Source organism: Chiloscyllium plagiosum, unplaced genomic scaffold (genome assembly GCF_037043375.1).
Source record: "Chiloscyllium plagiosum isolate Xiang-an unplaced genomic scaffold, Cpla_swu_hap1 HiC_scaffold_23, whole genome shotgun sequence".
Taxonomy (NCBI): domain Eukaryota; kingdom Metazoa; phylum Chordata; class Chondrichthyes; order Orectolobiformes; family Hemiscylliidae; genus Chiloscyllium; species Chiloscyllium plagiosum.
In genome coordinates, this window is record NW_028270161.1 from 25394094 (window position 1) to 25408664 (window position 14571).

Below are 14571 nucleotides of genomic sequence, written 5' to 3' on the forward strand. Positions count from 1 at the left end.
GAAAAGGCACATCATACATGTGCTGGATTGCAGTTGTCCATCCAATCCCATTTAACTATCATTTTGCATACCTTGCTGATTTAGCTCATTTTTAACTACTCATCCAATTCATTTTGAAGCAGGGGATTCTACTGCAACTAGTTTTCAGTTGAGCGTATCATATTTCAACAATGATCTGCCTAAAAGTCTACCCAAGACTGTTTGTTTGCCAGTTTGAAATTTGTGCTAGTTTAGTTACTGATTAGCCAGGAGAAAATATGATTTTTGGTTTACTGTTATCAAAGCCCTGATAAATTCCCCTGCATTGCAATAAGTAAGGTTTAGACACAGCAAAGCATCCCAATATCTTTCTTTCCACATAACCAAAGCGCCTCATGCCTGATATCATCCTTGTGTGTATCTTAAAAGTACCAGAAGTGTACATACTATTCTAACTGGGGTCCACCAATGATAAGTATTATCTCTTTTGTCCTCTGCTTCTATTTGTAAAAGATAGGAACCCAATGCTTTTATTTTATGGCTTTATCAACTACTTTTACAAATTTGAAAGATTTGCTTAACTGATGTCTTAAATTTGTTTTTCTCCTTTTAAAGCTTTGCCATTTACAAACGGCAACTCGTGTAAATTGCATTTAATATAGCCCTATGACCTAACTTGCTTCACAGGAGCAATGGCAACAAAATGTCAAGTGAGATATTTGAATAGATAGCGAAAATCTGTTCGGAGGTAGGCCTAAACGAGTGTGTTAAAGAAGTGGGAGAGGGTGCGATGGACATACTTAAGAGGGAATTTCAGAGATTATAGCCCAGATTACTCCTGACAAGACTGTGATTACTGGGACAATGAAAATTGTACATTTGCCGGAAGTCATATTAATGGGGTAGGAAATCTCAGAAACTTGAGGGGCTGAAAAAGATTGCATCAATAAGGGATCAGTGTCCAAAGTATCTTGATCACAGGATGAGAGTTTTTAAATCAAAGTGTCACCAGATTGAGAGCCATTATAGGTCAAAATGGATGGTGAGGAAAGAGTGAAAGTTTTTTTGTCATTCATTCATGAGATGTGGACATTCTGGGCAATACTTTTGCCATCCTCGTTCCCCCGCGTCCGTCACCCTTCCACCTTCCCCCGCGTCCGTCGCCCTCCCTCCTTCCCCCGCGTCCGTCGCCCTCCCTCCTTCCCCCGCGTCCGTCGCCCTCCCTCCTTCCCCCGCGTCCGTCGCCCTCCCTCCTTCCCCCGCGTCCGTCGCCCTCCCTCCTTCCCCCGCGTCCGTCGCCCTCCCTCCTTCCCCCGCGTCCGTCGCCCTCCCTCCTTCCCCCGCGTCCGTCGCCCTCCCTCCTTCCCCCGCGTCCGTCGCCCTCCCTCCTTCCCCCGCGTCCGTCGCCCTCCCTCCTTCCCCCGCGTCCGTCGCCCTCCCTCCTTCCCCCGCGTCCGTCGCCCTCCCTCCTTCCCCCGCGTCCGTCGCCCTCCCTCCTTCCCCCGCGTCCGTCGCCCTCCCTCCTTCCCCCGCGTCCGTCGCCCTCCCTCCTTCCCCCGCGTCCGTCGCCCTCCCTCCTTCCCCCGCGTCCGTCGCCCTCCCTCCTTCCCCCGCGTCCGTCGCCCTCCCTCCTTCCCCCGCGTCCGTCGCCCTCCCTCCTTCCCCCGCGTCCGTCGCCCTCCCTCCTTCCCCCGCGTCCGTCGCCCTCCCTCCTTCCCCCGCGTCCGTCGCTCTCCCTCCTTCCCCCGCGTCCGTCGCCCTCCCTCCTTCCCCCGCGTCCGTCGCCCTCCCTCCTTCCCCCGCGTCCGTCGCCCTCCCTCCTTCCCCCCGCGTCCGTCGCCCCCCTGCTTCCTCCACCCTTCATTGCCCTTCCTCTTTACAATACCTCCATCCCTCCATCGCTCTTCCTCTTCCTCCACCCTTCATTGCCCTTCCTCTTTACAATACCTCCATCCCTCCATCGCTCTTCCTCTTCCTCCACCCTTCATTGCCCTTCCTCTTTACAATACCTCCTTACACACACCCTCCATCGCCCTCCCTCTTCCCCACCCACCCTCAGCCCCTCCTTCCATTACCCTCCCTCTTCACCCCCACTTTCATTGACCTCCCTCTTCTCCCCCTTCATTGCCCTCTCTCTCCTCCTCCTTCCATTGCATCACTCCTCCCCCATTACCCTCTTCCCTCCCATCCATCGTCCTCGCTCTTTCCCCCTCCATATCTTTGTCCTTTGTCTTTGCCCCCCCTTCCATCATCCTCCCTTTCTCCCCTTCCATTGTCCTCCCTCTTTTCCCCCCCTTCCATCACCCTCACTCTTCCCCCCTCCCCCCTTTAATTGCCCCCCTTACTTCACCCTCTTCTCCCCATCTCCATCACCTATGTTTCTGAAAGCTTTTCATTGCTTGAAGATTTCCTTGTTTCTCACCTAGGTCTGTTGTAGGTTAATTGACAGATTAATTGATTGTGATGATTAGTCAGTTGTATTATTGCTGTTTATGCCTACCTAAAGAATAAAAGCAAACTTAGTCTGTCTTTGTCTAGAAATTGCTATTATAGTCCTTAGAATAGAATATAACAGTTTCACAACTTGAAACAAATCTCAGCTCATTGGCTGTGAAGCATTTTGAGATTCCTTATCATCCTGAAAATTACTATATAAATGCAAGCTATTTTTCTTTCTCTCTTGAGTTTACTTGATCTATGGCAGAGGATCTCCATTCTCCACGCATGGTCCTTTCTCAATGTGCAGCGTTTTTTCGAATGGTTGGTTAGCTCTTGCCTGACATTAGCATTGTTATAATCTTTTAAGGTCTGTCGCTATAATTTTAACTGTAGTAAAGCTGTAAAGATCTCTTGCATGTAATTAGTTCTTGGTAGTTAAAATTCCAGCTAACTTTGTGTGCTTTGCCAGGATAAGGAGATCCGTGCTGTCTTTCTGCGCTTGTTTGCACAGCTGTTTCAGGGTTATCGGTGGTGTCTGCAAATTATCCGCATCCATCCGGAGCCAGTCATTCGTTTTCACAAGGTATGATGGGTACATACAGAGGCTAGAGAACAGTGTATGGTGGAAAAGTATGGAATGTGCAGATAAGACTGTACATCCCATACCTTTCAGTGTCTTGCTTGTGCAAGCAAGAATAGTAATAACGCAAGTGTGCAGCCTGCACACCCAATAGACAAGGATGATCACGCAGTAAGGAAGTGTACTGGTTGGAATGCTTAACACAGTACAAGGTGCACAACGGCCACATGGACAATAGATATGATTGCATAGTATAGGGAGTTGGGCGCACTCATAGTGCAGAATGTATGCCAGCTTGGGGCAAATCATGTGGACCAGCAAGGCTGACCACACACTTAAGGAAACATACTGCTGCGGTGTTTGCACAGTATAGGAAGCATGCTGGTTGCAGCAACTGCGCAGTGTCAGCTGTATATTGCTGAGTCTGATTGAATGGCACGTCATTGGTCGTGAAGTTTGTAATGATGGTGATTATTTTGGAATTACTATATTTTCAAGAATTGTCAATGACAGTACATTTGGAAGTGACATATGAGGCACTGTTAATGTTTAGTGAGATTGTGACTCATGAATTGTTCTTTACTGGTACAGGTGGCCTTCTTGGCCCAGCGAGGGTTACTAGATGATGACTTTCTGACCAAAGTTCTTGAAGGAATGGCCTTTGCACGTTTTGTATCAGAAAGAGGCTCACCATATCGACCATGTGACTTGTTTGATGAGGTAGGATCATATGCAATAGTAGCAGCAATAAGTATTTTGCTCCCTCCCATCCTAGTCTGTTGTTCATGGCTTTCCTGATTGTTGCCTGACTTCTTTTCCTGCCTGTCCCTTCTAATTCTTGACTTTTTTATGAGGGTTTAAAATCTGTCTGTCTTACTGCTCACTGGGCTAGCAAATTACAATGATTTACAATGCTGAGAAAAGTAATTCCTTCTCATCTCCATCTTGCATGGAGCACCCATTATCTTCAAACTGTACCCAGTTCCAGAATTCTCTACAGGTCTTAATTTGGTGAGTAATCATTGGGCTTCTGTAATTTAGGATCTGTGATTCTCAGGATTGTAAAGATTGTGAATGTGGATTGTAAAACATGCTCATTGACACCTTCATTGTTGAGCACCTGGAGGACCACAGGTTGTTGGAATGCCCTGATTTCATTAACACTTTCCATTCTGTACATTTCTGTACTTGAAGCTAAGAGCAGATTATTGTGTGAACTGCACCTTGGTCTCAACCGCTGACTTTAAGAACAGATGACTAAGGTATGGGACGATGATCCAACTGGCCCTCCCTTTGGTAGATAACTGTGCTTGACTGAGTCAGGTGTGTGGAAGAATGATGCAGCTTGGCCCTTTCCTTGGGAGTATGTGATCATGTACCTGCCTGAGACCCCATTAGAGTGAGAGAGTCCAGTCTCACTTGAGATAAAATGAGATGAAAACGCTGCCTTAAGGTCACCCACATCAACATATGGAAATTCTTTTTTCTTTATTCTTTCATGGGGTGTTAACCTCGATGACAAGACCAGCATTTGTGCTCATTTCTGACTGACCTTGAACTGTGTGCTTGTTAAACCATTTCAGAGGACAGTTATGAGAGCCATGAGTCATGTATATGCCAGACTGGGTAAGAACAGTGAATTTCCTTGTCCAAAATACTTCTGTGAACTGATGAGTTTTTAACAACAATTGACAATGGTTTCATGTTCGCTATTAGACTAGTTTTTGATTCCAGATTTATTAATTACATTTAAATTGCACCAGTTCCCATGATGGAATTTGAACGTGTATGCCATAGGATTAGTCTGAACTTCTGGATTGCTAGTAAAGTAACATTGCTGCTATGCTGCTATATCTCTGTAGCTTAGCATTGCCTCATTTTTTGTCGGTGTATGAGAGGAGATTAGGAACTCCCTGATAGGCAACTTGGGTCAGTTGCAACCTCTTGCATCAGTCGTACATCTTTCTGATTACAGTGCTGTACTTGCATAATATATGATTAGGACCTGATTGATGAACGGTGATGATACTTTCTATTTCTGTTTACAGTTAGTAGCAAATGAAATTGAGAGAATACGATTGGAGGAGGGAAGCCCACAGAAAGTTCTGAAACATGTGAAAGAAATTTCAGAACAGCTTCATCGGAACGTATGTCCCTAATTTAAATGAATAGCTTTGATAAGAGCTTGTCAATATTGATGTCTTGCACTCTCAGGCGATGCTCCCAAGGGTATGCTGACGGGAGTTTGATGATTTCAGCAATTGATAGATGTAGATTTTTTACGTTAAAATTGGAACTTTATTTTTTTGTGGTGGGGGAGTTGACTTAATATTTTTAGCCATGTTGCACCACATTTAGGTAGCACACTGGAATTAAAGCTGTGCTATTCCAAAATTGTTGCAAAAGTTAAAGATTTTTTAAAGAAGGATGGAAATTCCTACAATTTACCTGACTTTTGGACTCAGGTTGACAGAAAGCAAGGACCAGGTTTCAGTTCTTAACAATGACCACATATTACAAATAAATAGATTCTAACTACAGATGAACAATTATTGACCATCGATGTTGAACTACTAGCTAAAATTAACCCCATTTATAAACTGTCCCTTTCTCTCTCCCTCAGCAAAAAAAGTGGATGGTGGGAAAGGCTAGAAAGGCAGTTTATTTATCTCTGTCTCACAGGTTATTCTTTTTGCTTGCTTGGATATGCTGCTCCTTGATTTACTGGTTTGCAGAAGGTGAGGGTGGCTGCTTCACACTTAAGATGAAGTCTCTGTCTTATTGGTTAAGAGCCTCAGATTACAGCAACTGCCAAGGAAAAAAATAAGCTGGCTTTCTTCAGTCTTAAGATGTTTTTCACGACAGTAAAAACTAACAGCTTCTGGCTTTGTGGAGATCCAATGGTGACTACCTATCTTGCTCATGTCCGTTGGTTCACGTGTAGCTGAACAGCCTATCGCAAAACTGTTGGCTGGCAGGCAGAAGGCCTTTGTCATTGGTCCATGGAGTAGTAACCAGATATCAATCAGCTGCATGTCAGCCACACTTCTTGTACACATTTCTTGGCTCTAGCTCATATGCAAACTTTTCCCAAGTTGCTTGAACACAGCAGTGTAAACAGCATTTACAGAGTCACATTTCTTGCTTTTCAAAAGTGTAGTCTTTCAACAATTCTTGATTTTTAAAATTATTCTTTTTCGATTTCAGTCCACAGTCAAAAATACAGGAAAATAAAATGTGTTTTCAGCCATGAAACCATTTATCTATTGATGCAGGAAGAGCTTGACAAAATTTCACTTGAAGAATTTTGAATTTCTAAATCAGGGTTTCCAAGGTTTTCATGAGAGGAACACATTTTAATTTTTTAAAAAATCCAACACAACACTGGTGTTTTGTGTAGGGCTCTGTAACTGAGCATTGGCTGCTGATGGGGTGGGATCGGGCGGGGAAACGGGACAATCCAAAGCAGGAGATTGAATAGCAGCTGAAGACACAAGTGAACGGTGGTGCTGACTTGCTCTTTGAAACCTTTTTTAGGTCCACTCCTTACACAACCCCTCCATTCTGGCCCTTCCTCCCCTCTCCAATTCAGTAAGTGATGGCAAGAGTAGTAACTGTAAATGATGTCAATTAAAATATTCTTAGGTAATCATTTCAATTCTGCCCTTCTAACAGGAGAACCCTTATCCTGCAGTTGCTATGCACAAAATACATAAACCAAAGGAGGGCTCCCATTTACGGGTGCAACAGTGTGCCTTCCCTCACCTGGATGAGGGAACTGTGCAGTGGATCATTGACCAGGCCACTGCCAAACTGAAGAATGCCCCACCTGCAGTTAAAGCTGAGATGAAATGCATGGTGCCAATGGGACCTCCAAGTGGTGAGTTTACGATGAAGGTCAACTCTGTGCTGGACAGATGGAGTTGGTTATGTGTATTTATTTAAACACAAGGAGCACAAGATTGTTATGTGCTAAAGATGGAGTGAATATTGATAGTAGCTCATTTGACTGAACAATCCTTAAATAATCTTTCTTTTTTAAAGCTACGACGATTGATCAAAATGGTATCATTCTTGCCAACAGTGCTCGAAGGTTAGAGGTTGTCAGGAATTGCATAACCTACATATTTGAAAACAAAATGTTAGAAGCCAAAAAGGTAAGCTTGTTATTTAATTGTGTGTTAGCTTGTTGAATACCTGTGTTGTGAACTTTAATGATCCTTAGTTGCTAATGAAATTGGTACTGATGAACAAGCACTGCCATTCAATCGCACAGACTGCAAAAGAGCTGATGAGATCGTTGGGAAGATTACATACTGAAGTACAAGGTGTTCTGTAAGATTTGTGTTGAAGTATGTTAAAAAGACTATCGAGGAAATTTTATTCTGTATCTAACACATGCAGAGCATGTTTGATGTGAGAGTGCAGACAGACCTGTGCAGTGGTAATACTGCTGTTTTGATGGTGAAAAATGAGGTTATTTGAGGAGAGTTCATACTGCAAAACCTTGGTGAGGCAACTGTGCCTCTACAACTGAGAAAAGTTGCTTAATGTTCAGGTTTAGTCAAAAATATTTTTTGGAATATTTACAAATCTGTTGTCCCGCACAGTTGCTTCCTGCTGTGTTAAGAGCCCTGAAAGGACGTGCTGCTCGCCAGTGCCTCACTGAGGAGCTGAATTCACATGTTCTGCAAAATCGAGCTGTCCTTGATCATCAACAGTTCGATTATGTTGTCCGGATGATGAACTGTGCTCTGCAGGTATGCTATTCAAACTTATTTCCAAAAGGATATCTGGCTGGTTTCAGCTCTTCCAGCTGACCATGGATTCTCTTCACTTCTCTAGGTTTTGCTTGCCTTTCCACTCCTTGTTTCTGTGTTTGACAGCACCAGCCCCTCCCCCTATTGGACCCTCCTCATTCCTCTAAAAACCTCTCCACATGAAGTCTGCTTTGAGTCTCAAAGGTCACCAAATCAAGACTAAGATGAGGAAGAATTTCTTTTCCCGAGGTTGAGTGCCTTGGAATATCTTGCCTCAGCGAGCTATGGGACAGAGTCCTTGTATATATTTAAGGCTGAGATAGATTTTTGATTACCAGGGCTATCGAGGGTTCTGGGGAAAGAACAGGAAAATGGATTTGAGAAAGGTTGATCAGCCATGATCCTATGAAATGACAGAGCATGCTTAAGGGGCTGAATGACCCACTACTGTTCCTATTTTTTGTCTTATAGTCATGTTAACGCTTATATATAGCATTTATTCAAGTTGCATTTGAAAATCATGATCGGATCCAATTCTCAGCTCACCAGTTAATGTTATCTCTCTCTCATTTTCTGTTGCCTTCTGTGTCTCCCATCCCCCTATAGCGCTGCTCCAACGCTACCTGACCTGATTCCCTCTGTAGCAGGGAGGAGAAAGGTCAGACATACAGAGAGATGTTGGGGAGGTTCATGAGATGGGGTTCATGTGTCAAAAATACAGTCACTGAAATAATTTTATTCTTACAGGATTGTACACCAATGGATGAGCACATAGTTGCTGCAGCTCTACTTCCACTAGTTACCGCCTTCTGCAGAGTAAGTGCATTCAAAAGAATACACAGCAGCACGGGATCATCTGTAACATGAACACAGGATAGCTGAAGGTGACCTGTACAAGTGTTCAGAACAGATAGTTCAGGGAGGCCCACTCACAACTGCATCTCAAACATAAAAGTTTTAGAAATATTTAGCAGGTTTGGCAGTGTAGGTGAGAGAAACAGTTAATGGAAAGTCATTGAATTGAAACAATTAAGACAGGGTGACACACAGACACTACACAGCTGGCCAGAGGTGTTTATCTATACACATGGAAATGCAGACAGACCCTGCAAACAAAAGCAGCACTTGCAAACAACATGTATACAAGACAATATCGGGAGATTGATGCACACTTTCGTGGTAGCAGATTGTATGCAAATTCCAGATGGGGCAAAAATCTGTTTTGATTTGCTGACAGTAATCTGCAGTTTCGTTTATATTTCTAGAAACAAAGTATGGTGCCGTTTGGTTATTCTGTTAAACCTGTAAATTCATGTTGTTTTTTGGTATTGATTGTAGATTTGAGGGCATGTGTTGATATTAACAGATACCTGGGAGTTAGCCATTATCTTTAAACAGATAACCTCAATGTTTGCAGAAGTTGGGATCTGGTGTCACACAGTTCGCATACAGCTGTGTACAAGAACACTTGGTATGGACCAATCTCCAATTCTGGGAGGCCATGTTTTACAGCGATGTACAGAACCATATTCGAGCATTATACTTGGAAGTTGATGGTGACCATCCTTTGGAATCAGTAAGTAATGCCCTGGCCTGACCTTAGTGCCAGGCAGAGAATCACAAGTTAACATTCCCTCTTATCACCAGCCCCTCTATTCTAAATGTGACCTAAATAGGTTTTTGACAGAGGTTCTATTATCCCCTTAGTTTTGTACTCTATTCCTCTTCAAAAGCTCATCTTTATTTAGTTTTAATCATTGGCTGTCAACATACTCTGGTTTATCGTTGACTAGAAACTGAACTGGACTAACCACATAAATACTATGGCTGTAAGAGCAAGTCTGAAGCTAGAAATTCTGTAGTGTGTAACTCATCACCTGATTCCCCAAGGCCTGTCCACCATATACAAAGGAACAAGTCAGGAGTTGCATGGTTAAATGCATTTCTAACAATGGGCAAGTAGCTTGACTCTATCCAGGGCAAAGCAGCCGGCTTGATTGGTATCACATCCATAAACATTCATTCCCTCCACACCAACACTTAGTACATGCTCTATTGCAATCTGCAGAATCCTTTGTAGAAATTCACAGCGGCTTTTCAGACAGACCTTCAAAATCTTTGGTCACAATAACCTAGAAGGGCAGGGCTAGCCATTACGTGAAAATACGCCACTTGCAAATTCCCCTTGAAACCAATTACAATCCTGACTTGGAAACATTCTTGTACTCTTGGATCAGAATCCTGGAATTCCTTCTAAAACAGGACTATGGATGCACCTACACTAAATAGTCTGCTTTGGTTCAAGAAGGTATCTTGCCTTCACCTTCCCGAGGTGAATTAGGGAAGAATAGCAAAGCTGGCCATACCAGCACACCCCACATCCCATGAATGACTAACACAAAAGCAAAACAACTGACTTCAAGTCATGTGTTCAACACACTGAATAGAGCAGTCAATCTAAGTGAACTATGTTAAAAATCACACAACACCAGGTTATAGTCCAACAGGTTTAATTGGAAGCACACTAGCTTTCGGAGCGACGCTCCTTCATCAGGTGCGTCACACAATCATCACATAATCACCTGATGAAGGAGCGTCGCTCCGAAAGCTAGTGTGCTTCCAATTAAACCTGTTGGACTATAACCTGGTGTTGTGTGATTTTTAACTTTGTACACCCCAGTCCAACATCGGCATCTCCGAATCATAAGTGAACTATAAACACAATAGGAAAGATGTTAACAGCAGGGAAGTAGGTATGTAGTTGCTTAACTGTGAGGTATGTCATTTCTTGTAAAGTTTCACAAATTGGTGCTGCAAGCATTCTGCCCATTGTTTTGTTTTAAAGGGTTATGACCATGTCAAAAAGCAGCAGAGCTCAGCATTGGAAGTAGCAGCAGAACAATTACGCATGTGGCCAACTCGAAGCAAAGAGAAGCAGCAAGAACTGATTGATAAAGAGGAGAGCATAGTGTACAGTCAGGCCATTCATTATGGAAATCGCCTCACTTACCTGCTCTTGCCACTTGATACAAGCAAGAATCGTTTGCTCCGCAGTACAGCTGTTGGAGACTTGGAGAGTGTGAGCAACAGCTTTGTAACAAACAGGTCAGGACCTAAATCACTCAGTTTTTCATTGTTTCTTAATGGTTGCTGTTAGACAGTGAAACTCCAGCCTGTGTCAACGATCACTCAGATGGTGTGAAACCCCAGTCTGTGATCATGGGCACTGTCAGACATGGTGAAATTCTACTGTTAGAGGTCACTTCCAGACAGCGAAGCACTAGTCTATGTTAACGGTCCCGCTCAGACAATAATTCTCAGCCTGTGTTAATGGTCACTGAAGGCGAAACACCTTCAGTCTGTACTAGCTGTCACTCGGACAGCAAATTTTGAGCCTGTTCTAGTAGTCAGTCAGTGAAATTCCAGCTTTCGTTTGCAGTTACTCGCAGATTGAGTTTACCAGCTAATGAAGATAGAGTGGAAAATCAAAACCCAATATGAAATTGTATTGAAACACTTGTTAAAAGGGAGAATTAATCTGCAATACTGCAGATTTTCCAAGTGGTCTGTTACCTTTGTGAATTACATTAGCTTGTATTTAGTGATTTGTTCCTCTAATGTAATTTCTGATCATACTATACTGGAACTTCATGCTGTGCCCTGATTGACCTTTTCCATTTTACAGTATTGCAGGCAGTGTGGCTGAAAGCTATGATACTGAAAGTGGATTTGAGGATGCAGACACATCTGATGTGGCCAATTCAGTGGTTCGATTCATCAACAGATTTGTGGATAAAGTTTGTACGGAGAGCGGTGTCAGTAATGATCACTTGAAAGCACTTCACGCCAATTTACCAGGTGAACTGAGATCTAGCTTCGGTTATTCTCCCATCTCAGTGTGAAAGGCGTTCAGGGTCATAAATGCTGTGCAGTTGTGCCCCTAAAGCTTTCATTGGCCCTGTCTGACAGTGAAGTGCATCTATCCAGTGGTGATGGAACTAGGTAAAGGGGAATTTATTCTGAACCGAACCAATACTTTACTCCCCTTGGCAGGGTTTAATGTAATTGCGTTGATAGATTTCAGTAGTACAGACACCATAGTCCAAGAGCGCTGTTGAGAGAGATGACTGGTAGTAATTTAACTTGAGGGTCACCATACCTCAAGTGGGAACAGAGGTTGCGAAGGAGGTAACCTCTTCATGATAACCTCAGCCAACGTAGGAATTGATCCTGCGCTGTTGGCATCAATCTGTAAAACAAACCAGCTGTCCAACTAAATTGTTTCTAGAATAGAAGTAAATGGGTTTTGTCTTGCTTCTTTTGTGGAATCTGTCCTTTTAAAAGGACAGCCTCATGAGCAGCCTCATGTAAATATGTTCAATGATTGACTACCACAGCAACCAAATTGCTAAAATTAAACTTATAGCCTATCAAGCTAGGTTTCACTCTGGAATCTGACATGTCCAGCATTATCAGCCAGGATCATAATATACAAGTGTGTCCTGCTGTCCATCCTAAATCTGGTATCCATGCATCCTTGTTTTAGACTTGTCAATCAGTGGATTCTGAAGACTGGTCACTGGAATCAATGTTAAGTTAATTTTATCTCCACAAATGCTCCCAAACCTGTGTTTGTCCAGCAATTTCTGTTTTTGCTGTCAGAGTGGAATTGGTCTCCATATCTGCCATATTGTATATGCTGCCTGAGTTTCGTTGTTTATTTTGATCTTTGTTTCACTGTGTTTTTATGTTTCTCCTTTTACAGACATTGTGCAGATGCACATTGAGACATTGGATGCTGTTCATCGAGAAAGCAAGCGCCTGCCCCCTATTCAGAAGGTGAGTATGTTCACAATTCTCAGTGAGCTGTCTGACTGTCAACAATTATACCAATTATTCAAGGTTCTATATTTAGGAGAGTTCATAACCAATTGTTCCACCTCCATTTCAGAATTTAACAGAAGGTTGGAATGTTTCTGTAGGTGACGTGCCTGAAAATGATATGGGATTGATTGTCAAGGCTCAATCTGACAGCTGTAGAAGTAACTTGTTTGTATGCCTCCAATTAAGTTTATTTGGTCTTTAATGAATCCTTGTGCACTATAATTTGGTTCTGACTTTAGCCTAAACTTCTGCGCCCCACACTGCTGATTGGAGAGGAACTGGTAATGGAAGGACTGCGAGTATGCTTGATGCCAGATGGACGAGAGGAATCAATAAGTGGTTCTCTGGGAGGTCCTCCCATCCTTCCAGCAGAAGGTGCCATTTTCCTGACCACCTACCGCATCATCTTCAAAGGCGTCCCCCAGGAAACGCTAGGTAAGAAATTCGAAACAGGCCTGTCACACCTAGTCAATTGTGAGACATTATAGACCAGGCTCTAATTTAGGGGTTAGGGTGATTCATATGCAAGATAATGGATATTGAGTAAGCTACTGATTGAAATCTAGTAGTGCAGTTCTAGGAAAGATGGGGCAGATTTATTTGTCAAATAACAGAGACTAAGGAGTGGGTTACAGGCTGCAATTTAATTCAGATTTTGGTGGTGGGGGTGGGGGGGGACATTTTTAAAATTTGTTCATGAGATGTGGACATCATTGGCTATGCCAGCATTTATTGGTCATCCCTAATTGCCCAGAGGGCAGGTAAGGGTCAGTCACATTGCTGTGGACCTGGAGACATATGTGAGCCAAACCTGGTAAGGTTGACAGATTTCCTTCCCTAAAAGGCTTTGGTGAAAATGGGGACTTTTGAAAGTGAAAGTGGTCATCATTTTAATTCCAGATTTTATTGAATCCTAACTTCACCATTTGCCTTGGTAGGGTTTATCCCATATCGTTAGAAAATTAGCTTGGATTTTACTTGTTAAGTGACATTCCCACTGTACCACCACCTCTCCTTTATATATAGAATAAAGAATAATCTCTCTGGGAGAGAGTTACAAGCTGGAATCTAAACAAAGACATTGGGTTAATGTAAAGGTGCCTGTGTTTTTTTCCTTAGTGTGAGGAGGCCCTGGATTTTTGAGGTTTTTTTTTCTTTTCATGTTGTTAGCTGGAGAACAAACTGTGATTCGTTCGTTCCCTGTTGCGTCTTTCACCAAAGAGAAGAAGATTAACCTGCCACCACGCACTGGCCAAGATTTCCAGGATAAACTCCAATTGCGTTCTTCCACTTTTCAGGTAAGACTCGAGGAACATTGAACAATGCTCACTCTGATCTCTTATTGACCTGATGAATCTGCTTGACGGTCTGTATCCATAGGTAGAAAGTGAGGACTGCAGATGCTGGAGATCAGAATCAAGAATGTCGTGCTGGAAAAGCACAGCAGATCAGGCAGCATCCGAAAAGGAGGAGAATTGATGTTTCGGGCATAAGTCCTTCATTAGGAATCTTCGAAACCTTGATTCTACTGCTCCTCAGGTGCTGCCTGACCTGCTGTGCCTTTCCAGCATAACACTTTCGAGTCTGTATCCGTAGATTAGGAGGTCTGAGGTGTTATGAGAGGCATGCACGGGCTTTTTCTAGCCTGACTACTACACAGATCACAAACATAAATTTAACTTAGTATTGCTGAAAATGCGCACTTTGTTAAAGCCTTTAGTCTTTTTGTCTTTCAGTCAAGACAATTAGCAAGGATACCAGTTTAAGAGAAAATCAGTATTTTGTAAAGATAATTGTTTCGCTGGAGGTGCAATCAGGGCAAAAGACAATTTACCTACTCAGCAAAATAAATGGATTCCATCCTACCACTTCACTGTACATGTTTTCAAACCATAACGGTAATTTGTATGAGAGGTATCTTTACTGGGG

The 14571-nt window shown here is 43.1% G+C and overlaps 1 protein-coding gene across 2 annotated transcripts in view; it reads left to right on the forward strand.

Annotated features, from left to right (window-relative positions):
• sbf1 (SET binding factor 1) overlaps positions 1 to 14571 on the forward strand; it is a 200780-nt gene that overhangs the window by 135384 nt on the left and 50825 nt on the right. For both annotated transcript variants that reach the window (XM_087999478.1, XM_087999479.1), the window contains exons 11-23: positions 2888 to 3001; positions 3590 to 3718; positions 5047 to 5145; positions 6674 to 6878; positions 7043 to 7155; positions 7609 to 7758; positions 8506 to 8574; positions 9176 to 9334; positions 10604 to 10863; positions 11444 to 11616; positions 12524 to 12597; positions 12882 to 13077; positions 13813 to 13940. In XM_087999478.1, the coding sequence (XP_087855604.1) occupies positions 2888 to 3001; positions 3590 to 3718; positions 5047 to 5145; positions 6674 to 6878; positions 7043 to 7155; positions 7609 to 7758; positions 8506 to 8574; positions 9176 to 9334; positions 10604 to 10863; positions 11444 to 11616; positions 12524 to 12597; positions 12882 to 13077; positions 13813 to 13940 (1869 nt within the window). The remainder of the gene's footprint in view (positions 1 to 2887; positions 3002 to 3589; positions 3719 to 5046; positions 5146 to 6673; positions 6879 to 7042; positions 7156 to 7608; positions 7759 to 8505; positions 8575 to 9175; positions 9335 to 10603; positions 10864 to 11443; positions 11617 to 12523; positions 12598 to 12881; positions 13078 to 13812; positions 13941 to 14571) is intronic.